General features: G+C 45.1%; 1 protein-coding gene and 1 non-coding gene across 4 annotated transcripts in view; both read right to left on the bottom strand.

The window, feature by feature from the left end:
- The window catches only part of Ptp10D (Protein tyrosine phosphatase 10D), a 168,889-nt gene extending 150,929 nt beyond the window's left edge, over positions 1–17,960 (bottom strand). Inside the window, exon 1 of one of the 3 annotated variants that reach the window (XM_075871178.1) lies at positions 16,584–17,960. In XM_075871178.1, the coding sequence (XP_075727293.1) occupies positions 16,584–16,676 (93 nt within the window). In that variant the 5' untranslated portion in view covers positions 16,677–17,960. The remainder of the gene's footprint in view (positions 1–16,583) is intronic. The other 2 variants (XM_075871177.1, XM_037416307.2) reach the window with 2 other exon arrangements.
- A 4,100-nt stretch (positions 17,961–22,060) lies between these two features.
- On the bottom strand, positions 22,061–22,134 carry TRNAN-GUU (transfer RNA asparagine (anticodon GUU)). Its single transcript has one exon. It is a non-coding gene; the product is annotated as a tRNA-Asn (tRNA).
- Between the last annotated feature and the right edge of the window lie 4,517 nt (positions 22,135–26,651).

The raw sequence follows: 26,651 nt of genomic DNA, 5'->3' as shown, positions 1-26,651 counted from the left end.
CATACTACTGCATTACTACTGCATATAGCTCTAGACACGAACGAAACACAAAAACAGTAAACGAAACAAAGAAGCGCTGATTTGTGTTCTTTTCCAACTCTTCCAGTGTTTTCAATCGTTTTTCAGCGCTGCAGGCTTCGTGTACCTAAGAAACCACAGAAGAAGACCGACGTCGAACGATCGGACCGCGGTGGCGGCGAGGTGCTTGAGTGAGAGAAACTGCAGTTTCGGTACAAGAAAACCCACTCCTCCCGTCGTCATGTTTCTGTCTGATCAGCGTCTCGCTCGGCGTGTTGATGGCTGAAATGTATTAAGGGGTAACGTAACGAAGACGAGTAGTCCGCCGAAAAGATAATAACAATAAATAAGCTAGAAGGACGAGCTTTCTGAAGCCATTTCTGAGGGCAATTCAAGCCCGGAGAACAGAAAGTAAGGAAAGTAATATAACACTTTTATATATCATATACTCAAAATGGCGCACTCAAAAGGTCAAGCAAATAAAAGAAGTTAAGTGTGGGTTCTTTTCGGAGATTGTAATGTCGAGTTAGAACAGACCTGATTCAAACGCCGCGGAACTCGAGTGCAATCGACACATGGCCGATACGAAGCAGAGATGCACCCGCCAGACAGCTAAAGCACCAGTCAGATTGAGGAATGGTAACGATGCCTTTATGTAGTGGTGTAATATCATTATATCGTAAGTGGCGTTAACCATTACTTCGTGAATTTTAGTCATCATGTGGTATTGTTAGTAGCCGCCTGTCAAAAGACGATACAGTCCGTATCACTAATCCCTGTTTAGCAAACGTTCGTGAAAACAAATCAGTAATGGCAACTATGTCTAGCCAGCGTTCGACCAATACAAGCAATCATTCTTAGTGCTATCAGTATACAAGAAAACAAGGTAATTTAATTAGGTCCAAAACAGAAACACTCATTACGGAACGGATGGCATTGCGGAATAGCATTGTCATTAGAAACTCGCAGCAATGCCAATCGGTGTATGAGTTGGCAATAGTGTTCCTCAACTTCGCACTATAATTGAGTGCTGGGATCCTGTCTCGAAATATTTCAAATTGCCCTGATATGGCCGCATTACATGAAAACCCATATACGTACTAATAAAAATTTGTCAATATATGGCGAACTGCGAAGAGTCTCTGTATGCGCATATTAAAAAGTGGCCACATGTGGCCCCCACACGCCCCATATGGTCATATCTGCCCAATTTTTTAATGTATTCATGTACAACATTTTTGCAAGAGTCGGAAGCATCACTTGCTAGGTTCGACATAATAAAGTATTGATTATTCGGCTGGACAGTACCTGATGAGCCGATGCTGCATGTGTGGGCAGTAGCTTGTTTTTCAATGCTGCTTGAACGGAAAGCATTAACTAAGTACTCGGCTGAGTAGTATCAAACAAGCATGCGAAACATTGCTAGCTACGGCATTATGAAACCCTTAGTTGAAGGCCTCTCTGGCTCACGCTACGTGAAAGAATGAGTAGAAAAGAGCCTTAACAGCCGGGAAGAGAGCAGAAGTGTTCAGGGAACAAACGGGCGTTAAAGGGACACTAAACAGAAACAATGAGCCGCTTTAAGTTGACAAGCTGCGCTCTGAGAACGCTAACGTCATAAGTTTCACGGTCATAATTTCGTTATTAGCGGATAAAATTAAGGTTGAAGTTTCATTTTTAAGTTTCGTGCCGCAATCTCCGGGCGTGACATAAAAAATTGCACAATGTATTTTTCGTATTTTCGCAACACTGCCTCTATGTAATTTTCGGACACTTCACAAGCTGTGTCTATGGCACCCACAAATTACAATTTACTTCAATTTTATTGATTAGAAGCTACGTAGAGCCCAGTAGACGCATTGAAAATATATGACGACACAGGTGGCGTCTTCACCCACAGTTTATTTTCGCGCGTTTTCTAGCTTACCAAGTATCGTGTCGCCGTATTAGTGATGTTTTCGGGATCGCGAAATTGTACTATATCAATACGGGAAAATGGCTTTGCTCTTCAGCGTACCTTTAAGGGCATCGTTATTTAAATCAAGAAGGGGAATCGGACACGGACAGGACAAGCAGCCCGTACACAGGACAACCGCTAATCATTAAGGGTACTATACTGGATTCCAAGAGGGCAAAAACGGGAGGTGGGACAGAAAATTAGACGAGTAGGTGATATTAGAAAGTTTGCGAGCATAAAGTGGCAGCAGCAAGCACAGGACCTGGTTGGTTGGTGGAGCACTAGAGGTGCCTTTGCCTTGCAGTGGGCGTGTTTTAAGCTCATGATGACGACGTGAAAGCAACTTTTGAAGTGACGAGAATGAGTGTCGAACGACTCGATGCGCTGTATTAACGATAACACTCGGAGGTCACAGCTCCAGAGTTTCTCCCTCGTGAATATTGGTAAGAAACCACTGCAGTAACCACGCTGTGCACTTCGCATATGGGTGTGGCCGTATATTTTCAGAAGTACGAGCTGCGTGCTTTTAGGGACTCGAGTGGCAAAAAACGGCGTCGACCTTGTGGTTGTTGTTGTAGGCGCCGAGCCCGGGAGCTTAAGACGCACTCGCCCGACGCAGTCGATCTAGCAGGACTCGCTTGGTTTCGTGTTGCGCATGCCCTGAAGCTCCGCGGTGTCTTCCGTAGTTGTCGAGAAAGCGTGAGCAACATGAAACGAATGTGTTTGTTCAAGTTGGAATCATCAGGCAGTGTTTCGTGGTTTGTGTTTTGTTAGAAAAAAAACAAAGCCATTCGGATGCCTACAGAACGACATTGTGCCGAAGTATCATCATCATCATCATCATAATTATCATCATCATTATGATCAACCTGACTACGCTACAATCACTGCAGGGCAAATGCATCTTCAATGTTCCGCCAATAAACCCGGTCTTATGCTTTCTCCTGCCACGTTGTACCTGCAAACGTTTTGATGTCATCTGTCCACCTTACGTTCTCTCTCCCCCTCTCGTCATTGCCTTCTCTGGGAATCCAGTCAGTTACCCTTAATGACCATCGGTCACACTGCCCACGCAATACGCGCCCAGCTCATGTCACTTTATTTTTTTTTATTTCAACTATGATATCTTTAACCCCCGTTTCTTCCCTGGCCCACTCAGTTTTCTTCCCGACTCTGAAAGGGTCATTAAACAACTCCAAGGTCCTAAAATTGCTGTAAAGAGAAGTACGTGCACGTTGACTTGGTGAACATGCTTCCGCGAGAATTTCGCGAATACGTGCTCTATCAAAGAAGTTACGTGGGTTAGCGAATACGTGCTGTATTAAGGAAGTTACGAGGGTTAGGTCATCGATTCCAGATGGTTTTAAATTTTTTCGCGGCCACGCCAGCCTTCTCCCCTCACATGGAGGGGAAGGCGGAGTCCGTCGTCGTGACTCCGCCCACGGAGCTACGCTTTTTTCCCGTGTTGCTCATGCCGAGGCCGAAAGACGTACGTGCAGGCGCTATGCTGAGCTGCAGCAGAGTGGGGAATGTACGCGCGAACTGCGAGGTTAGAACAGTTTCACCGCAGCGCTAAGAAACAAAGGGCAGATTTGTAGCTGTGGGTGGGACGAGGAACTGACGGAGACTTTAACTACTGTTTGTTGAGACCTGGCTTAGACCAATTGACGATATGCGTGCTGCCTCAAGTCACCGATCACCAGTTTTGGGTCACTGCGAGTGGTAGGAAGATTGGTCAGGCGTAGGGAAGGACCGCGGGAATCGTTTATCTCGGCGCGGCGCGCGGAGCAGTAATATTCAGAAAGCGTGATCACTGCAGCCTACTCTAGGAATTATCGATCTTGTTTTGGGGTTTGTAAAGAAAAAAATTAGAGCCTCTTGACTGGACCTTTAAGGTTACACCTATTATTTTTCTTTCCATCGCTCGCTGCGCCATCCTCAATTTAAGTTCAACCCTTTTTGTAAGCTTCCGCCGAAGTAGGAGTGGACTTTTGTTTTCAGACGTTGCCGACAATTCGCAGAATTTGAAGATGACAAATCATACATAGAGATAATAGACGTTAGGTGTTCGTTATCGTCATTACTGTGTTAGGTACACCTTACGTAAAAATCAAAAAGACTGAATGAGAAAGTAAATCAACCAAGCTTGAGGGAGAAGAACACCCGGGGCATAAAATGTTGCGTTACGCTAGCCCAGCAGCTTGCCTTGGCGGGCATTGTTGCACAACTTTCTGCAGTTTGCTAGGCAACCAAGGCGCACGTTCGCTCAAATAACAAATCGTTTTAAAACTAGGCAAAATGAACACAAAGGCGAACGAACAGACCCAAAGACAGCGCCAGAACTTCGAGCGTGCCCGAGAACGTTACCTCATCCGTGGGCGAAATTTCAACTGTCAGAGAGCGAGCTAGTAGACGGCATACGAGATGAGGCGATCAATAAAGCAAGCTCATACGGTGCTACACAAAAGAGTCGCTATAGAACTGGACCAGACTCCCTGGGGTTCCTAGTTTACGAGTTGCAAGTTCTCAAACGCAGTGACCAATTTCGAAGGTCTGTCGAGGGCAACCTTTTTTTGTTTGTTTGTTTAATGGGAATCGTGCGTGCACTCCCAAGTCCCGGTTGCAATGTGCCGTAATTGTACGAGCATAAGCAGCACACGTCAAGTGAGCACAAGCTCTCATGTCGTGAGTCCCAAGGATGATGATGATGATGATGATGATCATAATAATAATAATAATAATAATAATAATAATAATAATAATAATAATAATAATAATAATAATAATAATAATAATAATAATAATATGGAATTTTACGTACGAAAACCACGATTTGTTTGTGAGAGATGCCACAGTACATTTAGCAGGACCTGATTAAGAATGTAGCCTTCACAGCTAAGATATGTCACGGTGGGTTACAACCTATTCTTTTTCTACAGTAGGAATCGCGCGGTCACTCGCAGTGCCGCTTCAAGTGTACGGCAGCTGTTAGAGCGCCCTCTATTCCTCTGATACGGAGTGTCACGCGTAACCTGCGCTGATAATTTATAATTAACAAAGCGCCACAAAGCAGGACTGCATCGTCACAACGTTGCTCGTTCTCGCCGAGAAGCGGTCATATTTTGGACGCAATTCGCCGAATTACGTGATCGTTGTCAATCAATCATGGTATCCAATATCACAACTACGGCAGTAATGTCTGCGAGGCGATTGGAGGGAAACGAGAAACTATCTTAGATCGAGCTCTGTGTTATGAATATGATATCGGAGATCTTACGCGCCACAAAAGCACGATGTGATTAATAAGTCACCAATAGTGTATATAGGGCTCCGAGAATTGCGGCCATTTGATGTTAATTAACGTGCACTACATTTCCCCCCACTGAAATGCGATTGACACGTCCGGGATCGACCCCGCGACCTTCGAATAAGGAGGAGCTTTGTGTTGCTCTACTGCCGTCTTCAGAAAGACAAGTCCACTTGCCGAAACGTCGCCTCGAGCATCTACCCCCTGCTTGCGAATTTCTCATCTCAAGCTTCCATATCTTTCCCTTTTTATTTCTTTTCGACTGTATACACGTTACATTAAGAATTATGTTACAAGCCTGAATATCCATATCCAAGGGGATAGTCTGACATGGAATGTGCGACATTGCGCAGCAGTTGATAGAGACACAATAGTTCTTGATTTCTTGCTCCGCGCTTTCGACTCACCAATGACCCATGTTCTGCATGAAGGCGCCACAACGAAAGACTTGCCCCTTCGTAGTCCAACTTTGAGGGCACACTCACACGCGCGCGCACACACGCAGTTGCCATAGTAACCTAACTAAGGTGTAAGCGTTGGGCTATATGTTGAGCAATCGGGCTTTTTTCAGCGAGCACAGTTGGGACTATACGTGGTTAGGTTGGCAGGAAGGAACCACAACCATATAACAAGGCGTGCTTTCTGGCTAGTTCGTTCATTACTTGGGGAAAATAGACGTGACGTTGTAGGAACGGGAACACTAAATAGTGAAGACACCAACTGACATACTCGGGAGCCTTGTACGTCGGTACTTGTATTCCCTTTGGCACCGTCCGTTTAGCGTAACGCCTACTTTTCTTACCTAACCATACACGCCAGTTCTAGTTGCCCTCGTAACTCAGCACACGCAGTAATGGATATGAATTCTCTGGAGCGTTCTCAAGGAGAAGGAGCGTTCTGCTTTAGTCGGCTTCCTAGACGGCGTCTTTTCCTTTCTTGTTTGCCGCCCTTTGGCTGCAGTGTATACCTGTTGCACAAACGCGGCACATTCTTAAACGTTATGCCATCTCGCTCTGTCGCCTACATGCCACGCACCGTTTCGACACTGTATGTCTGGGAATCTTTGTAAAAGAACAAAAAAGCAGGAGGAAGGGCGGTGTGAGGAAGGGGTCAGGTCTCTGCACTAACTGGTACAAAGGCACCGGCGTACGACGAAATGCTCACGAACCGCATCAAATCAGCGCACCCATGCGAGGCAGACAAACGTTACATTAATATTTCTTTCTTTCTTTCTTTTGCCCTCTTTCTACTTGTTCTCTCTCTTTTTCTTTTTGTGCGACACTTTCCGCCGCGCGACACCACCAGTCTGCGTGCGCGGATCAGCTTCGGATACGGCTTCTCTAATTACACCAGTCCCAACGTCCCGGATCACGTGTGTGCTCTCGCCCATATGTCACCCTTATCCTCTCAACCCTCCTCCTTTCTCCACGATCCGGCTCCCTTGAGAGAGGAAGAGGGATGAAGTCTTCCTCCCACGCGTGAATTACCACGCAGCTAAGAAACACGCACAAAAAACAGTAAAAAAGAAACAAAGTGGGGCGCCACTGACGTAACTGGCAACACAACAACGTAACCCCTCTCCTTCTCGCCTGCTTTTCCTTCATGGCGTGTTGTAATGAGTAAGCAGGCGTGCATGTGTTACGGAGTGTAACTGAAAAGAGGGCGTCATGCCGGATTTAAACTACGCATGCGCGCGTGCTTTAAATGAGAGCCAAGCGCTAGGCGTTAGTCGAGCATGCTTAGGCACACTTCGCGAGCTTACTTTCTCGAGGTAAATTTCTGGGCCAGAGAGGCTTTAGGGACGCCCAAAGCCGTGATGTATTTCAGGCAATTCGGAATCGCATGTCCGGAAGACTGCACGGCATGTCTTATTTTTTTTTTGTATTGTTTCTCAAAAGAAGCACCAGTGTCGCAGCGGAAGACGAAACAACAACCAAGACATGCAGGACTGAGAAGACAAGGAAGTTCGCCTTACAGCGTAAAATAGAGCGACCATCGCAGCAAGAAAAAAAAATAAAAAAATAAAGACGCCACACATAACGAGGACGAACCGGTGCGAAAGGAAACGGCGCCGAATCGCGGTCACAACTTCCTCCGCCAGCTATGGAATTCCGAGTCTTCTTCCCTTTCTCTCGCTCATGTCTTCGGCTCGCACGCAGCCTTGCACGTACGCCAGACGCCTTTTTCACCCTCTCTCCCTCCTTCATCCTACGTCATTCCTATATTTCTCTTTTTACCCACTAAGCAGCGGTGGCTAGATCGGCTTCTTCACTCTTTGTTCAGAGTGTGTATACTACCTCGGGGGTAATACTTGTCCCCCTCGATATGTCCGCCATTTTTTTTCCTTTTCTTTGTTTTTACTCCATCTGCTTAGTTGATCGCTTTTTTTTTTTTTTGGATTCCTCGCGGTTTTTGCTGCCGGCGATTTGTTCGGAGCGACCACCTATAAGCCTTCCCCTTGGTTTCGCGGTCGGCCGATCAGAATCTGATTGAGTTGGTCGGAATTTCTCAAGACCTACCTATGGTCGTTGGAATAGAGGTGCGGGTGATTGGAGGCCGCGTTGTTTTCCGGCTGAGATACCTGTTCTTTTTCTGCCCAACGACGAGCCACTGCTTGCGAAGGCCAGCCGCGTCTTAAAAGAGCTTTGAGTCTTAAAGGAGATTTAAAAGAGCTTTAAGGGAACAAATACCACGCTGGATTATAGTACATAAACGTTGGTTTGTCCTTAATCGTATTGTGCCTACAACAGGTGTGCGTCTAACTTGGCAGTCTTTTTGTGTTCTTTGCTATTTGGTGCATCGCGAAAAACCTAAATGCTTCAGCTTCACCAGCAGAAAGCAGCAGCGCAAGAAAATGGCGTTATTTTCTTGTGCTTTTCCTTCATGCAGGCGTGACTGACGGCGTTTGGCCTCTGTGACTCTTCGTCAATGTTAACTTTATTGTTCGCTCTGACACTGCTCACAAGTGGACTCTGTATGTGTGCTGAATGTGGCAGCGAATTCCCTCGTCCTATGACGTACGCTTGTCAACATGTCGATTACTGGGCGTTGGAAGTGATCTGCCGGTGTAACGTGCTATTAGAGTCCTTGCGGAATAATCCCTCCATCATACATCTCCTCGCGTTTTGACCATCCCTAAAAGGTGGGAACTTTGCGATGTTAAACTCGCACGTGTTATGATTCATTCATTCCCCAAACCTCACAAGACTGGGACAATCTTCCAGGATCAATCACGTGAATTGTCCATCATTCTCATTTTCATGACGTTTTAAACTCAAGTATACTGCTATGCAAATAACCAATTATGTGATTCTTCTCTTGGCCAACTGTGTGATTCTTCTTTGGTGTGTTAAAACTGCTACTGTAACTTGTTTTTACCGTTAATGTGTTTTCTCACCAACAGTCTGATTCTGGCCTGTATAGTTACAACTTGTATTGCTATTTTTTTGCTAACATTGTATTTACAGAAGGAAGCTTGTATTGTATTTCTTTTAAATGTACCACTCCCCTCTATAATGCATCTGGCCCTGAGGGTAATTCCAAATAAAAAATAATAAATAAACAATACCTGCGGGGGTTTAACGTACGAAAACCATGATATGACTGTGGAGCACAGCAAGGTGAGGGGCTCAAGAAATTTCCATCATGCGGTGTTTCTTAGCGCGCAAAAGCATCACACAGTACATCTGCTTTTAGCATTGCGCTTCCATTGAAATGCGACGAACGCAGTCGGGATCAACCCCGCGACCTTCGGTGTCAGCAGCCGAGCACCCTAACCACCACGACGTACTTAGATGCTTAATAAAGAACACCAAATGGTCGAAATTCCCGCAGCCCTCCCCTGAGGCGTCTCTTATAACCATATCATGGGTTTGGCTCATGAAAACCTAACTGTTGTTACTATCAAGTGAAGCAGTCAACAGGAAATTGCGGTTGCTACGCGCATTAGTCGTTCAGTATATTGTGGCTTCCGTAATTCCTCCTTTACTTTATAACCTATAGATGTCAGTATTTAAGCGACAAGATCACCTTACACGTTTTATTGAACTTTCACGTTTTTGTGTGAACACTTAAATTGGCGTGATTACTTGTGTGGATTTCTTTTGTTTTTTTTTTTTTACAAACTCAGTGTGGTGCGGACACAGTTCTACGCAGTGTGGACTCATTTCTGTGTGGTGTGGACACTCAGTGTGGAAAAACGTGAACTCATTGTGTAAGTGTTGTGCTATGTACATATGTATAGCCTTGTGTTTGCTACTGAATGTGCGATGTTGACTTTTGTGCAAGAGAAGAGGAGTAGCCGGCGCCACGCATTGGCACCAACCTCTCCTTACATTTAATAAAAAAAAAACAGATTTTCAAAGTTACGCCACAACAGCTCGCTATCTGACAACGGAACCCAGCTGCATGGATTGATTGTCTGTCTTGACCTATTACATACCGAAACAGCATCATGGTTTAGCGTCCGCATTCTCGCACTTCGTCAGTCAGGTTAAACTGAGTTATACGCAACCCTTGCAGGTAATTATATCTACCTGAACGGAACTAGACCTTAGTGCTGTAAGCGGCAGTTATTAAGAAACACCGGTCAATCCCCTTCTTATCCACCTATCGTTATTAGTCTATATACCTTATACTGCCAACTGCCTATTTTAAATATACAAGCTTTATCTAGCTTCCAATCCGCCACTGTTCAACTGCACGCGAGAAGGTCGCAGAAGCTTCTGGAACCTTTCAGAACAATAAATGTTTTTTTTTCTTTTCATTATTGTTTCATTTCTAAGCGCTTTGGCATTGCCGTTATCAATAAAGCCGCCTAAATGGGTAACAAAAAAATTTCACCTTTATATTTTTTTTTACTCGAACGAAAAACCAAGTTCTGATGAGCCTATAGTTGAAATATGTAATGTTCATGTATGAGTTTATACATTTGACTTAGAAATAGCAAACGTCATGGTAAGCATGAGTGCACACTGAAAAGCGTACGTCACGACACAAAATATAAGCCTACTTTTCTGGACGTGCTTGCCCAAGATATCGTGACGTTGACACGGGCACTCCACTGAACGGCTTCGGCGGTGACGCACATGCAGCCATAAGAGAACGCTGCTTGAGATTGGAGATTGTACACGCAAGATGTGAGTTGCGTCAAGACCAGGTCGACTCGGCGAGAGAGACAAGGTCAAACCTAGCCAAGTCAAGACGGGAGAAAAAAAGAAAAGGGCGCGAATACGAACGTGGTTCGTTAGCACCATCCGAGGCGGAGCTTTCTTCGAGAGACTGTCGCTAATTAGTGTGGCCGCGAGATTTGGATCGCGATTTCTTCGGCCACTGCACGCGGTAGATGGCTGTCGCCGATCACAAAGCAAAGCGCTACCAAATTGATGTTCTTGCTTGCGGTGAGATGCATTGGCTTGTCTACTAGCTACGTCAAAAGCTCTCCTTTCACAACATAAATGAGTGGTCCCAATTTCATGTCAGAAAAGAAATCACGAGCGGAATATACTGCCTCATGTGGCAGCCAAATTATAATTGCCGCAATTACTTGATACGAATTAGGACCATGTCCTGAACTTTCTCAGTATTTAGTGCCTGCTTCTTTTCTGTATATACGAAAGAGTTTTGACTCACATTAATTACACTGTACCTTTTGTACACCGTCCTCGAAAATAATTTGAGTTCTAGTCATCCCAAAACAATCACTGGGTATAATTAACTCTACCCAGTACCAATGGTTTCAAAATTTTCAAATATCTCCAGCGACTTGATTGATTGATTTGTGGGGTTTTACGTCCCAAAACCACCATTTGATTATGAGAGACGCCGTAGTGGAGGGCTCCGGAAATTTTGATCACCTGGGGTTCTTTAACGTGCACCCAAATCTGAGTACACGGGCCTACAACATTTCCGCCTCCATCGGAAATGCAGCCGCCGCAGCCGGGAATCGAACCCGCGACCTGCGGGTCAGCAGCCGAGTACCTTAGCCACTAGACCACCGCGGCGGGGCTATCTCCAGCGACTACACTAAATGAATGAATAAATGAATGTATGAGAACACATAAGGATTTTTAATTCCGAGCCCTCCCCCACGCATATACTGGCATTCGCACAAACGAAGAGCATTTTAGGTGTCTTCGATCAGTAGCTCATCCAGAGGCACTGTTATCAGTGAAAGTTTCGGTACACCAATAACTCGGATTGTTCGGCACCACTGGCGTAGGCAGAGGATCAATACTTTCAATTTTTTTAAAGTGTACACATACATCTAGACATAAAAAACACACGCACAAACATACATGAAGTATGGTTTGTTCCTCCTCGAGCCGCCACAGCACCCGAATAAAGTTTGCTCGCTAAGCGCCTTGTTCGGCACGACACGCCTAATACAAACGCGCATACCAGGACTAAAGCATCCGAAACCAGGCGATGCAGCGCCAGCGAATCTCAGAGGCCACAGTTCAATTATACGCCATACTATAGGTGATGCAACGCTGCGCGCAGGTAAAAAGGCCATCGTCTACCCAGCGTCGTTCCTTTGAGAGACCGGACCGCGCAGGAAAGCAGTGAAAGGAGATGAGAGGTCTCGTTAACGCGCCCCGCGGCGAAGCACGGCGTTGCCGCAGATGCTTATCTCTACGAGGCAAGAACCGCGAAACCCAACCCGTTTTTATGCGACGAATGGCTTCGGGGTTTCGTCGCGGCGGCGACCGAAAAAGAAGGTCACACGCACAGATAGGGCGAGGCGGCGTTTCGCTTTTTTTCCCCTTCAGGCGCTTGGAGCAGCGCGCTCTAGAATGTGCGCAAGCGAAGCATTGCCACCGTGGCCCTTCGCAATATGGGGTGATACGCTTATCTATTCCATATTCACACGCCTTAATATCGCGCCTGCCTTGTCAGCGTCTACAAGAAACCACTTGCGCTGTGATGCTTTCATTACCTTTTCTTTTATGACAGTGTCATTAACCATGGGTTGCGTAGCTACGTGTTAGTAAGGGCAAATTTGTTCGAAAATACAATAAGGCGCGTTTTTCTGGCAGGTTCATTGGCTTCGCCACAAGAGTAGTAGGGATACAAAGCAGCTTCATAAGCTTTCATACCTAAGGAAGTACTGTTTGAACTCAGACTCGAACAATTCCTTTTAATGAACCCTAACTGTCCACCATGGTGTAGCAGTGCTTGCACACCAAGAAGTGAAAGAGGAAGAGGGGTATCGAGGTTGCTCTTTTAGAGGAGCAACTAACCTGCAGCCACACCTTTTCCCCCATTTTGTGAGTAACCGCGAAGTTACTCCGCGCTTTCGCCGTTAATCCTCAAGGGAGCAACAGCTGTGGTGCGCAAAAAAAAAAAAATCGGATTTTGGTTCACTTGACCAACCTTTCAATATGCGTGCAGGCATTTGATAAGACGTACAATCGACGTGCAAGCATCACTTTAAGAAATAAAGTTAGAAAAATTCGCAGAAAACACACGAGATTTCCACTCGCGACCGTTCAGTGAGCATGCGCGTAGACTAAACACTTTACACTAGACCACGCTACGGCACCATCTCAATGGAAACAGGCTTGGGTAGACACCAATGGGTCGAAAGTTGAAACTCTCCACCTCGCCTTTTGTATATATCTCCCTTTTTTTTTTTTTTTGCTGCACAACACAGAATTTAATGATGAGGTGACACACACTTGGGCAGTAATTCTTGAAAAGCCTCCATGGCGCTTATGCGAAGGGGTGATTGCGCCTTGAGTGAGAAAGGCAGTCTGTGGATGAGTTTCTCCTGTGAATAATGCTTTTGCGGAAGAAGCACTTTAAGCAGTTTCGCAAAGCGACAATTCAGCTGCCTACGAATGTTTAAGAAAGTCTACAAAAACACTCACGACAGACAGAAACATGCCAGCGGGCATCTAGCCTTCCTTTACCATTCTGTAGCGTGTTAGTATTTTGACAATGAGCATCAATATAACATTTCACTGTTGTCACATTTGTTACTACTTTTTTGACGACAATGACATTCACGAACATATCTCACGTGCCCACTGCAGCACGTCCCGAGCCATTTTCACGCGATTGTCAGGTTTATTGAAAGTAGTATTGCTAGACCAAGCTGTCTGGCCCACAACGTCTTGGGAAGTTAACCATGATCATAAGTATTTCTTCTGTGTGCGTGTGAGTTTCCGTTGTAGCTAAGGTCTCTTTGCCGCCAATAATCTCTCCAAGAAGACATGGATATAACTCTCAGCTAACACATGACCAACATATTTTTTAATATTTTTGTTCATTGCACTGCCAATATCTGATAACGAGCCCCTAAGCTGAAGCAACGGTAGTGCATCATTCGAATTAAGTTCGGTCCCTTTATTTGAGAAGTTGAGTTATCATCGACTGTAGTTCTCTTTAATTTTCGTCGTATGTACTACATTACTGTTACAAATTACCAGAAACGTCCCATACACTCCGATTGGATTCATCGTATGTTTAATTATGTCATGTGTAACAAAGAAACGCGGCCTTTGTGTATTCCCGTTTAAATGAATACCAAGCTGGAACAAAGGCTTCGTTTAGATTGGCAACCTGCACTTGGAGGACTCGTATGCAATAAATATGTTTCACTATATAATAAACGCATTATTAGTGAAGATAATTAAGGTTGGAGTATCAATTTCAAATTTCGCGCCGATATCACCGCGCGGAACGTCACAATTTTCAAAGTGATTTTTTTTTTATTTTTGTTGTATTGGCTGCATAGACTTTCTGAAACTTCGTATGCTAGGTCTAAGGCACATAGAGATGACAATGTACTGACTTTTTATCGGTTACAAGCTACGTAGGCTCGAGTAGACACCTCTAAAATCTGTGACGTCACGGCGTTTGGAAAGGGAATCTCAAGGTGGGGGTATTCACCAACGCTTTCTTTTCGCGCGTGTTCTCGCTTCCCAAGCGATGTCTCGCAGTAAGGGTGGTGGTTTTGGGATAGTGAAATCGTACCTATACTCGAAAATCGCTTTGCTCTATAGTTGATTGATTGATATGTGGGGTTTAACGTGCCAAAACCACCATATGATTATGAGAGACGCCGTAGTGGAGGGCTCCGGAAATTTCGACCACCTGGGGTTCTTTAACGTGCACCCAAATCTGAGCACACGGGCCTACACCATTTCCGCCTCCATCGGAAATGCAGCCGCCGCAGCCGGAATTCGAACCCGCGACCTGCGGGTCAGCAGCCGAGTACTTTAGCCACTAGACCACCGCGGCGGGGCGCTTTGCTCTATAGTGTTCCCCAACGTTGGATCGTGTCGTGTGTGAAGAAAATGCGTCGATTCTAGTCACATTACGGGTGCATTGCAAATACAGTTCAAGAAAGACATTGAAAGTCCAAGGGATGGTGTTGACACCTAAAGCAGCTAACGCGGAAAACTCTTCATGTTGCTTCGAAAACAGCCAAAGAAGTGAACGACAGCCGAGCATAGTTCATCGCGATTACTTGATGTATTTGGTGTCGTGCGCGCAAAGTATTCTCTCCATTCCCGTCGAAAAGTTGCTCTAATTAAGTAAACTTTAACAGGCTCAATGTTAACGGACATCAGCATAGGCGCGCGCACAATGGAAGACGCCCCCACCTTCTTTTTTTTTTTTTAACTTAACACCCGTACTGCTCATCTTAGAAAACAGCGCAAGCAGCACTTTGCCGAAGGCAGACCAACTGGAGGGGTCCCCGACTCGCAAATAAGATGTCTGGTACAAAGAACACAATTTTATACACGAGCGCGTCTCGGACGGACCGACACCACTAATCATAAACGAGGGTGAAAACTGAACGCATCCATTATTCATCCGATTTAGATCTGTGACAACGATGCTGAAGGGTGGCCAATGCACAAGTATTTTCCTCGCTTCCACTCTTTTTAGGGTGAATCCCAACTGAATTGCTCAATTTGGTGTTCTACTTAACTTGCAATCTTAAGTATTCAAACAATATTCCCAGTTTTCATATTTTTTTACGATGACATTTTCGACGATGCTGTGTTAAAGGTATACAAGTGCTTCTTTTTCTAAAATCGCCGACTGTCACGGAAATCACGGCTGTAAGTTTCGTCCAGCGTAGTAGTATACCAGGCGCGTGACATGACGTACGACTTTCCATTTAAAGTACCGGAATGCTAACTGTAAAGTTCATGAAAAAAAAGAAATACGTGAAAGATGGGGAACAACGAAAAGACGGAACAAGATAATAAACACTAGATATTCTAAATGCCCCCAACTGTCAAAACCGCAGACCGAGTAAACAAGAAAAACAAGACAGGTACAATCCGCTGTATGTTTTTTTTTCTGAGGTGCGGGTCGGGTACTTCTCGTGTTTCTTGCTTCACTGGGTGGTGCTAGTTTGCATCTGCACGTTCTCCGTAACTGCAGATTTGGTTCACGAGAAGGTACTTCCTACTTGAAGTTTTTGAAGCGGAATGTAAGCACGGTAATATGCGGTGTGTTTGTGTCTTTGTATCTGTTTGCATTGGGGTGTATTAACAGCGCTGGGTCACTGTGCGGTATTGCCGTACGGTAATACCGCATGCTTCGTGATGGCTTCTTCTATTTTTGTAGTTTCAGCTTCTTTTACTCTTGTAGTTTGCAGGACCTGTATTAACCAAGCGACCGGCTATCATGTCCAATGAGGATTCACGCATCGAGAAAGTTAAAAATATTTTAAAAAGGTGTTGCAAGCCATCCGCAAAGGTACGCTATTTTAGAAATTTCAGCACGGTAAACAAGTCTGCAGAAACACTCTACTGACATGTCTTGCGTGTCATTCTCGAAATTCAGCGAATTCTTTTTTTTTTCAAATCAAAGCCCTAGCATCCATGCTAAAAGGAAGAATTTGAGCATTAATTTCGGTTTAATGGGTCTACATCGATCACAACGATCGACAGACTCTTGCGTAGCTATCTGAATAATCGGCTCCATTTCGCTTCTCGCCGTCCGCGAAACATGGAACGCCGCCAGGTCGCACAATCATGCATTACCGACGTCGCTAAATCAGTAACGTTGAGTTGTTCTACGTTTTTCAAAGTCTTTTCGAGTTCGAGGTATTCCTCACCATTTCCGATAACACGTGCCAAGGTAGGCGCTGGGAACTTAATTCACGCAGAAGCGCAAAGAAACAGATGCACGGCGATCGAGCACGTAAGGGTGCAGGGCTGACTTATGCACAACCAGGCGGCCCATCCGTGTGTTGCTTTGAACGCTCGGTACGCTGAAAAGAACCGTTAACACGAAGAACGGTTAACTGACCACTTGGAAGAAACGGTAACTAACCTGACCGAGCGAAGCAGCTAGCAGCAGTAATCCGAGCAACCTTGACATCGACGGACGTCCCATCGCTGCGGTTGCTGAAAGCCGTCGAGTCATCGTCGCAGAACGAAGTCGACGAAGTTGCTAAGTTCGTCCGGCGTCCAGCGGCGATCACTTTCGAGGAGTCCGGTCCGGCTTGCAAGGACAAGCCGCCACCGCATGCTAGAGGAATCCGGGGATCGTAGCTGTCACGGCACAAACAGAACGACGATATAACTGGCCTTCCAGACGAAGTGACATCGGCTGGTTCTGCAGCGGTAAGAGAACACTACGGAGCGATGGCCACAGAACGTAGCAACCGATGACTGTGGACGATCACCAGAAGTTCAGGAAGGCATGTTCTTTCTACGCCCCAACTACACTTCACGAAAAAACCATGACTGCCGGACTTATGGCGGAAACTAGCTGTCTTTGCACTTCACCGCGGTAACTTTCACTGCCCACCAAAGTGCTTCGATGGAGCATCGGTTCAACGGGTTGATCTTGCAAGAGACAAGATAGTAGCTTTCATGTGGGCGATGACAATCAGATTTGTGGAAAGAGTGGGAGTGAAATCAGTGGTTTCAACAACGATAGACGTGGCTTCGTGCCGCACGGTGACGAATAACACGCTGTTTTTTTCTTCCTATTTGAGTTGACACAGATTCAGAGGCCACACTTTCCTTGCTTCTTCCGTGGAACACACCATCCCAGAACGACGTCGCCTTCTCTCCGATCTCGCGTTGATCTCAACCCGGGGACGAGATTGAAAAGCTTCAAGCGTAAAAGAATACAAAACAGAGCACTCTTCAAGAACACGCACGCACAATGTTGCACACACAGAAAAGATAAGTAAGCAGTAGGGTCGCCAGCAACCGGGACAAATCGGAGGTCCCGATCTGGATCAAGCACGTCTTCTCCTATTCAGCCTTCACGTAGTGGTCGGCTTATCGTTGCATCCGAAGCAGGCCACACATCTGTGTCCCCGTAGACACACACTCGCACCACCACCTCTGCCAGCAGGCAGGCAGGCCGCGCGCTCTGTCATCCAACACTGCCTCGTGCGCGCGATCGCAAAGCCATGGCTTCGAAGATTGCAAGTTTTTCGTTCGGTACGTCTTGTAGCTGGGAAGTTGTGGAGACGTCACCCCCGTGAAGGACGCGACGACGATAGAAGCAGTGTGAAGTCTGCGCGACGTCAACTGTGTTTCTGCGCTCGGGACTGACTGGCACGCTGAAGTGCAGCACACGCTGCCGCCGGCCACAACGTTTCAAGCCAAATCCTACCACCGCGCGAGCGGCCAAACCGGTAGCGCCAGGCCGCGAGAAACTCTTGCCCCCCTTTCCCCCATTCAACCCGCCCTCAACAACGCCTCTCTTTCGCGGGGTCTTTTTTACCTCGCCGGAAAGTGGGACAGGTGAGAAAGGGAGATCAAGCAAGCGGGCCGACTGCACTGAGGTTGGGGCAAGGGCTCACAGGGGTTGCCCACTTACTTCTCGAGAACGCGCTGCATTCCGAAGTGCGCGCATTTGTTGTTGCCCTCCGCTCGAAGTGCCGAAACCACCGAGCACTTCTCCTCTCTCTCACTTACTGCCCCCTTCTCTCCCCCACTTTCACGAAACGCAGCGCAAGGAAACACAAGCGCGCATAGCATCTCGCCCTCTCCTAAAGTGTGCCTTCACTGAAGTGAGGATATCGTTCTTTGAGTCGCTGCGCCACATCTCGGCGAAGAGGGCAAGCCGAATATATGGCGGGAAGTTTGGGCAAGTCGACAGTGGCGTGTGTTATTAGATGGAACAAGATTGCTCCTTTTGTGTAAGAGGTCACCAAAATACGTGATAAATGTTGTCTTTTGCCTGTACATAGCTGTATCTCCCACATCTCTAGTGATGAACTAATCGCGAAGGGGGTTGGCAAAATAACGCCTAGATTCGCGACGCCCTCTGGAGTCGAAGAGCATAAACCGAAGTTTTGGCGGGAGTTCGTGGTAGTCCACATTTTCGTGTGCTCATCGATGGAACAAGGCTGTTTGGTTAGTGTCAGTGCTTACCAAGCTTCTGAAAAAAAATAATTGATGATGTCCTGCCATAGTCGCATTCTCTTCGTCCTGAGTGATGTGTCAGTCGTAAGAGGCTGGCAAAATGGCACCTAGATTTGCCGCGCCATCTGCAATCGATTAGAGCGAAAACTAAAGTTTTGGCGGGACATTTCTGGCGTCAAGACTTTCAACGTGTTCTCAGTGGAAGAAAGTTGTTCCTTGGGCTCGTGTGGCTATGGTGTTTATGAAATCAATAGTACATATGTCGAATTTTGTAATCCTTTCGTCATATTCTTTAGCGAGGGGCAGGGCAAGGGAAATTGATGAAATTCCTCCGCCACCAGGAAGAACTGAGGCTTCGCCGGGGTGTTTATGGCGCTAAACGTTCGGGTGTGTTTCTAAGAAAAAAAAACAATGCACAAAGGTTCTTAAGGTGGTGTGACACTTTGTTTAGTCACAAATTTTGATTTCGAGATTTTGCAGTCACCTCATAGAGTATGTCTTTGTCTTTGAGAAATGTATTACGATTGGGTACTGGCAGTCTGTAGAATCATTTTGGTACTATTCATATTTTTCCGACATTTGACAGGAAGAGTGGTGATCTTTGCGTTTTTCTCAAAACATATTCGAAGGTTTGTGTACCTTTTTCTCAGAAACTAGAGGGTCGAAGCAAACCAAAATTATCACACGTATAAATAGCTACATTTGCATAACTTAAACTACAACCAGCTATAACATATGTGTATTTTTTAAATAAAAGAAACCGCTCATAAGGGATAATATTCATGAGTCAACGAAACCCAAAAAGCACAAGCCTAGATCTTATTGCGCACTCACAAATTTAGTCATGCTTCTTCAAAGCGTTAGTTCCTACTTTTTTATACTGGAATGTAATGCTTCGCAATGAGTAGTTGTGAAGAAAAAAGTACACATATTAAAAACTAAGACGAAAATTAAAAACGCTAAATAAAATTTACAACTTCTTTTTACAATCGTCAGTTTTTGCAATCGATGATGGTATTGTTTCTAATATCAGTGATTTCTGTGATTCCTTATATATAATTGCTGATATAGGGATCCCTCAAGAAGGTGTTCTAAATTTCTTGCTTCATATTATTACTAAAAGAAGTGCTGGCCCGGCAATGTCCCCAATAAATTTTTTTATAGATATGCCGAATTGTCATCGAAGTTTTTACCATTATTTATCAATAATATGTTACTAGTGGCTCTTTTCCCTGGGCTTGGAAAATGGCAAAATTCAGCCCGTACGAAAAGGAGGTTCTACAGCTGACATTAGCAATTACTGACCTAAATCGCTTGCAAGTATCTGTCCTTAAATATTAGAACTCACTGTATAAAAGGGATTGTTGACCTATCTCGATGAACATGGACCATTTTTTTCGGTCAACATGGTTTTAGGAAAGAGTTATCCACCATTACTCAGGTTATTGAGCTCGTACATGACCTATCTAGCACAATTAATACCACTAGACAAACTGTCATAATATTTTTTTAGACTTCGCAAAGACTTTTGGTAAGGTGTCGCACAAGAAGCTCTTACTTAAAAGCAATGTTATTTTTTTTAACTTCTGCTCCTAACCGCTTGTATAGCTTCTATAGAAAAAAAGAACAATATGTTCTCCACATCACCGATCTGACTTGTATCCAGCGGTATCTGGGATTTCCCTGAGTATAGCGTTTTGTGGTTCCTCCTGTTCCTGATGTTTATAAATGAACTACCAAAAAATATTACAACCTAAATATGAATGTTTGTTGATTGCATACTATACAAAAACATAAAGTCACCAGGCTGAGCTTATTCTTAACTTACATAGGATTAAGAGCTGATGCGATCAGTGGCAAATGCAGCTTAACCCAAACAAAAACAGTTTTTATGTCTATTTTCTGAAAAAAAAATTGTTAGTTACCCTTACAGTATTAACGGTCATGAACTTTCTCAAGTTAATCAATACATTTACCTGGGTCTGACACTTACGCCCAACTTGTGCAGGAATCTTCACATAGAGGAACTTTGGAAATTTGGACCCCCGGTGGCTGAAATTTCCAGCTCCGGAAATTTTGACCAACTGGGGTTCTTTATCGTTCACCCATATCTTAGCACACGGGCCTTTACAGCATTTTAGCCTCCATCGAAAATGCAGCCGCTGAAGCCGGGATTCGATCCCGCGACCTGCGGATCAGCAGCCGAGTGCCTTATAGCCACTAGACCACCGCGATCGGGCGGCGATGAACTTTATCTTTATAACATTCTGTAGCTATTAATGTCCAATAATGGCTGGGGCTTGACAACATCACCAACGATCCACCACGTACGGCGACTATCCAGGAGACTGAGAGAGGCTTTCGTTCTCCGCGTACCCAGGCACAGCCCGCGCAGCAGCCAATCGGAGAGTAGCAGTACAGCGCCATCTGGAATATCCTCACTTAACTGCAGTTTTTACGTACTTGTATGAGACAGCGCCGTGTATAACACTGATCGTGAGATACTGTCTTCTTTTATTTCTCCTCTCTCCTTCTCTTGGTTACGTGTGACGCATGACAAGGTTAGACTAAGAGGAGCTTCGCTCTTAAAAATTACTGGCGACGCCCTGGTTTAGACCTGAACAGTCGCACTTCAAAGAATGAGGACTGTGCGTCGCGTCTGCCTCACTCTAACCGGGTTGTACGCATCGCGTACCGAAATCTCGCATCGCTTAGACTGCTACCATGCAAACTGCAGTGATGCTAATTATGCGACTGTGCGAAGCTCGAAAATCCCCGCCATTACTGTGCAAAGAACGAAGCGAATGTCAAGCGTGATGTTACTGAAAATGAGTACTTTATAAATTTAAGCTTAAAGGGACACTAAAGTGAGACAGTGAATTGGTTTAGATTGAAAAATTGTGCTGATGAGTTTAATGTCATTAAATTCACTAATACAAGTTTATGAGTCAAGAGAGAATAAAGGTCAAAGCTGGATTTTTTTCAAATTTCCCGCCAATTTCTCAGCAAGTGACGTCACAATTTCGAAGTATATTCTTCCCATTTTGGCGGCCTTGCCTAATCTAAATTTCAATGGCCCCCTCAGAAGACAATGTACTACATTTTCACACATTGGGAACTGCGTGGATTAAAGCAGACACCGTCAAAATTTATGACGTCATGGCGCTCAGTGTGTTGATCTGAAGAGGGCGGCGCCACTTGTACGTTGCTTTTGGCACTTTTTTTTTGGGCTTACCCAGCATGCTCTCGTGGTATACCTGGTGATTTTGGAATTGTGACAGAGGTATACTTACTAATATGAGAAAAATAATTTTTCCACGTAGTGTTTCTTAGAACACTATAACATGTTTGAGAAAGGATAGTGCCAACTGTTGAAAAAAAAAAAAGCTAGAAATGTTCGGGAGAAAAAAAATATCTCGCCGCCCCCGGGAGGGCTCGAACCTCCAACCTTTCGGTTAACAGCCGAACGCGCTAGCCGATTGCGCCACGGAGGCGAGATGCCAGAATCTCCCAAAGATACAATCTTCAAAGTCTCATGAACAGTGTTTCGACTACTTAAAAGTGTTTCATTTTCTATTCAAGAGCACCACTTTCCTGTGCTTTTACATGAGATTTCTTATCTTTGTGTGCAGTCCAACGCCTCGTTTGGATTAAAAGAATCTGTTTTTTGAAAGTAAAACTAGCCGTTGCCGAGTTGGATGATTTCTTCATTCTTAGGCTTATAGAAATGTTACGTTCACCAAACTGTTTCTGTCCTTGGGGTAACTAACTTAGTCTCAATAGCAATCACCTTTTCTTTCGGCAGAGCAAACTTTCAACTACCCGTTCTAAATAATAATAATAATAATAATAATAATAATAATAATAATAATAATAATAATAATAATAATAATAATAATAATAATAATAATAATAATAATAATAATAATAATAATAATAATAATAATAATAATAATAATTAATGGAGATTAACGTCCAGAAACCACCAGAGACGTCGTAGTGGATCTCTCCGGAAATAATGACTATGTGGGGTTCTTTAACGTGAATATAAATCTGAGTAAATACACAGGCCTCGAACACATCTGCCTCGAACGAAAATTTAACTACCGCGGCCGAGATTCGATCCAGCGACCACACATCTGTGACCCCCCCCCCCCCCCCTCCCTTTGAATTTTTTTTCGCCATGGCATAGAGAGCGAAAAATGACCTCCCGAAATCAAAGTGGTGCCCCCCCCCCTCCCATCGAAAACAATTTCTGGCTATGAGCGCGCTGTATATGGCTTATTTGTGACCCACATTTAGGAAGGTATTCACCAGCCACTTAGTGTATATGGCTCTTCTTAGCCATATACAACAGCTACTGTATGAACGGATACTATGAGCCCGCTATATAACGTGGCGGTTATATAACGAGCTGGAAATTCATTAGTCATCATCATCATCATTATCAGCCTGACTACGTCCACAGCAGGACAAAGGCCTCTCCCATGTTCCGCCAGTTAACCCGGTCCTGGGCTTGCTGCTGCCAATTTATACCCGGAAACTTCTTAATCTCGTCTGCCCACCTAACCTTCTGTCTCCCCCTAACCCGCTTCCCTTCTCTGGGAATCCAGTTAGTTACCCTTAATGACCAGCGGTTATCCTGTCTACGCGCTACATGCCCGGCCCATGTCCATTTCCTCTTCTTTATTTCAACTATGATATCCTTAACCCCCGTTTGTCCCCTAATCCACTCTGCTCTCTTCTTGTCTCTTAAGGTTACACCTACCATTTTTCTTTCCATTGCTCGCTGCGTCATCCTCAATTTAAGCTGAACCCTCTTTGTAAGTCTCCAGGTTTCTGCTCCGTAGCTAAGTACCGGCAAGATACAGCTGTTATATACCTTCATCTTGAGGGATAGTGGCAATCTACCTGTCATAATTTGAGAGTGCTTGCCGAATGTACTCCACCCCATTCTTATTCTTCTAGTTACTTCAATCTCGTGGTTAGGCTCTGCGGTTATTACCTGCCCTAAGTAGACATAGTCTTTTACAACTTCAAGTGCACTATTACCTATCTCGAAGCGCTGCTCCTTTCCGAGGTTGTTGTACATTACTTTCGTTTTCTGCAGATTAATTTTAAGACCCACCTTTCAGCTCTCCTTGTCTAACTCCGTAATCATGAGTTGCAATTCGTCCCCTGAGTTACTCAGCAATGCAATGTCATCGGCGAAGCGCAGGTTATTAAGGTATTCTCTATTAACTCTTATCCATAACTGTTTTCATTCTAGGTATCTGAAAACCTGCTGTAAGCACGCGGTAAATAGCATTGGGGAGATTGCGTCCCCCTGTTTTACACCCTTCTTGATTGGTATTCTGTTGCTTTCTTTATGAAGCACTATGGTAGCAGTTGATCCCCTGTAGATTTCTTCCAGAATGTTTATATATACTTCATCTATGCCCTGATTCCGCAGTGTCTGCATGACGGCTGATATTTCTACTGAATAAAACGCCTTCTCGTAATCTATGAAGGCTATGTATAGTGGTTGGTTATACTCTGAGCATTTCTCTATTACCCGATTGATAGTATGAATGTGGTCAATTGTTGAGTAGTCTGTTCGAAATCCTGCTTGTTCCTTTGGTTGATTGAATTCTAATGTTTTCTTTACTCTGTTAGCAATTACCTTTGTAAATAGCTTGTACACTACAGAGAGCAAGCTGATTGGCCTGTAATTCTTCAAGTCCTTGTCATCTCCTTTCTTATGTATTAAGATCATGTTAGCGTTCTTCCAAGACTCTGGTACCCTTCCCGTCAGAAGACACCTCGTAAACAGGGTGGCTAGTTTTTCTAACACAGTCTGTCCTCCATCTTTCAGCAGATCTGATGTTACCTGATCCTCACCAGCAGCTTTGCCTCTTTGCATGCTCTCCAAAGCTTTTCTGACTTCTTCTATCATTACTGGTGGGGTGTCGTCTGGGTTACTGCTAGTTCTTATGGTATTAAGGTCGTGGTTGTCTCGGCTACTGTACAGATCTCTGTAAAACTCCTCCGCTATTTTAACTATCCTATCCATATTTGTAGTTATTTTGCCTTCTTTGTCCCTTAGTGCATACATCCTACTTTTGCCTATCCCAAGTTTCCTCTTCACTGCTTTGAAGCTTAATTACAATACCTACCACCCTTTCATTAATGCTATAATATTCCTCTATGTTGCCAGCTATGTTTCTTTGAATTAGGAACCCCACTCCCAGTTCTCTTCTGTCTGCCAAGCCCCGATAGCAAAGGACGTGCCCATTCTGTAGCACCGTATAGGCCTCATCTGTCCTCATAACCTCACTGAGCCCTATTATATCCCATTTAACACCCTCTAGCTCTTCGAATAGTACAGCTAGACTTCCCTCACTAGATAAGGTTCTAGCGTGAAACGTTGCCAAGTTCAAGTTCCAATGGCGGCCTGTCCGGATCCAGAGATTCTTAGCACCCTCTGCTGCGTTGCAGATCTGACCGCCGCCATGGTCAGTTGCTTCGCAGCTGCTGGGAACTGAGGGCCGTGAGTTATTTGACGTATGCATGTGGGAGCTGGAAATTCATTAGTATTGTTACCTAATGTCACCCAAATTTCTTGTTGCCCTAATTAATTTTTACCCTACAGAAACACACTGACAAAGGGCAACTTTCTACTCCGTATACCTCGTACAAACATCACCGGTAGACAAAAAGCGACTCCTAGAGAAATTAATTTTGAATCTTGTCGAATCAATTACAGCTTCAAGCTACTACAAGAGAGCCATCATCTGCCGATAGAGGGAACTCACGCGACGAAGGTATCGCCGTGCCTGCCTGTGCATGCACGCGCAACACCGCACCGCCTTTTTGAAATGAATCCTTTGTGGGCCTCCCACATGCTCTCCATTGTCTGCGAAGAAGAAGAAGACGAGGCGGAGAGGTATGAGAAGAATGAAACGGCCGCCGGTGGCGTATAGTATGTAGCTCGCGGCGAAGAGCGCCGGGCGCCCGGACATAAAGCGAAGAGATAACCTTTCCCCGCGCGCGGCATTCAATGCGCTGCGATTGTGCAAACCGTGCCCTCTGGCAAATGGCGAGTCATTATAATTGGTAGCCTCGGATGGTGGAAAGAGGGGACGGGGGTGTCACTGCGTGGAGTCAAGCCTCGCATCATGGCGGCTGTGTATGTGTTTTAGGGCTGGGAGGGTATCTGCTTTAAGTCAGGCTTCATTCGCAGCACGGAGTGTATCTGTATATTTGTGTTTGTGTGTACACATGCACATACAAACTGACACCGACTCTTTGAAATTGAAATGTGTTCGACAGCTACGAAGTCCAGGATGACGATATAGAAACAACAGCCCCGTACACTAACACGCACCGCGCTGTGGACGTATACCCACACTAACACGGCTGCGGCGCTGCTGCCGCCTATAGGTCGACCTCGCGGTCAATAAGATATCATATTGCATATCCACTGTGTTCCCAGATGACAGCGTATTCCATATCGCGATAATGCCTTTGTGTGTTTTGTCTATTGTGTGACTGACGGTCATGTATTTTGGTGTTCTGACTAAATAACGAATCCGGTATCTGCATTGACAGGTCGTGTCGAAATTGAGGAGAGAGATACAGATGCAAGGAAAGGCAGGGAGGTTAAACAGACACACATCAGGTTTGCTACCCTACACTGGGGAACGCATGAAGGGGAGAAAAGAGGTTGCAGAGAGATAAGAAAGGTACACACAATCACGAGCACACTCGGGGGAGCATACACAGTATATATACAGGCGGTCGCACATGTTTGTTGTCTTCAAGTAATGTAGGAGTGCTTTAGTCGCTTTGTGCGCAGTTGAGGCAGACGCCCAAGGTCCCAAAATCTTCTGCGCAGAGAATGGTCTAGAGTTCAGTTGGTTCAAAATCATCCGGAGCTGGCATCGCTGTGTGTCGTAGCAAGCGCAGCTGCACAGGACGAACTACCGAAGTTATGTTCTGTAACGCTTTGTCACTTAAACCGGCTGTAACG

The sequence above is a fragment of the Rhipicephalus microplus genome, chromosome 8 (genome assembly GCF_043290135.1).
Source record: "Rhipicephalus microplus isolate Deutch F79 chromosome 8, USDA_Rmic, whole genome shotgun sequence".
NCBI lineage: Eukaryota > Metazoa > Arthropoda > Arachnida > Ixodida > Ixodidae > Rhipicephalus > Rhipicephalus microplus.
This window is presented reverse-complemented; position numbering and strand designations above follow the sequence as displayed.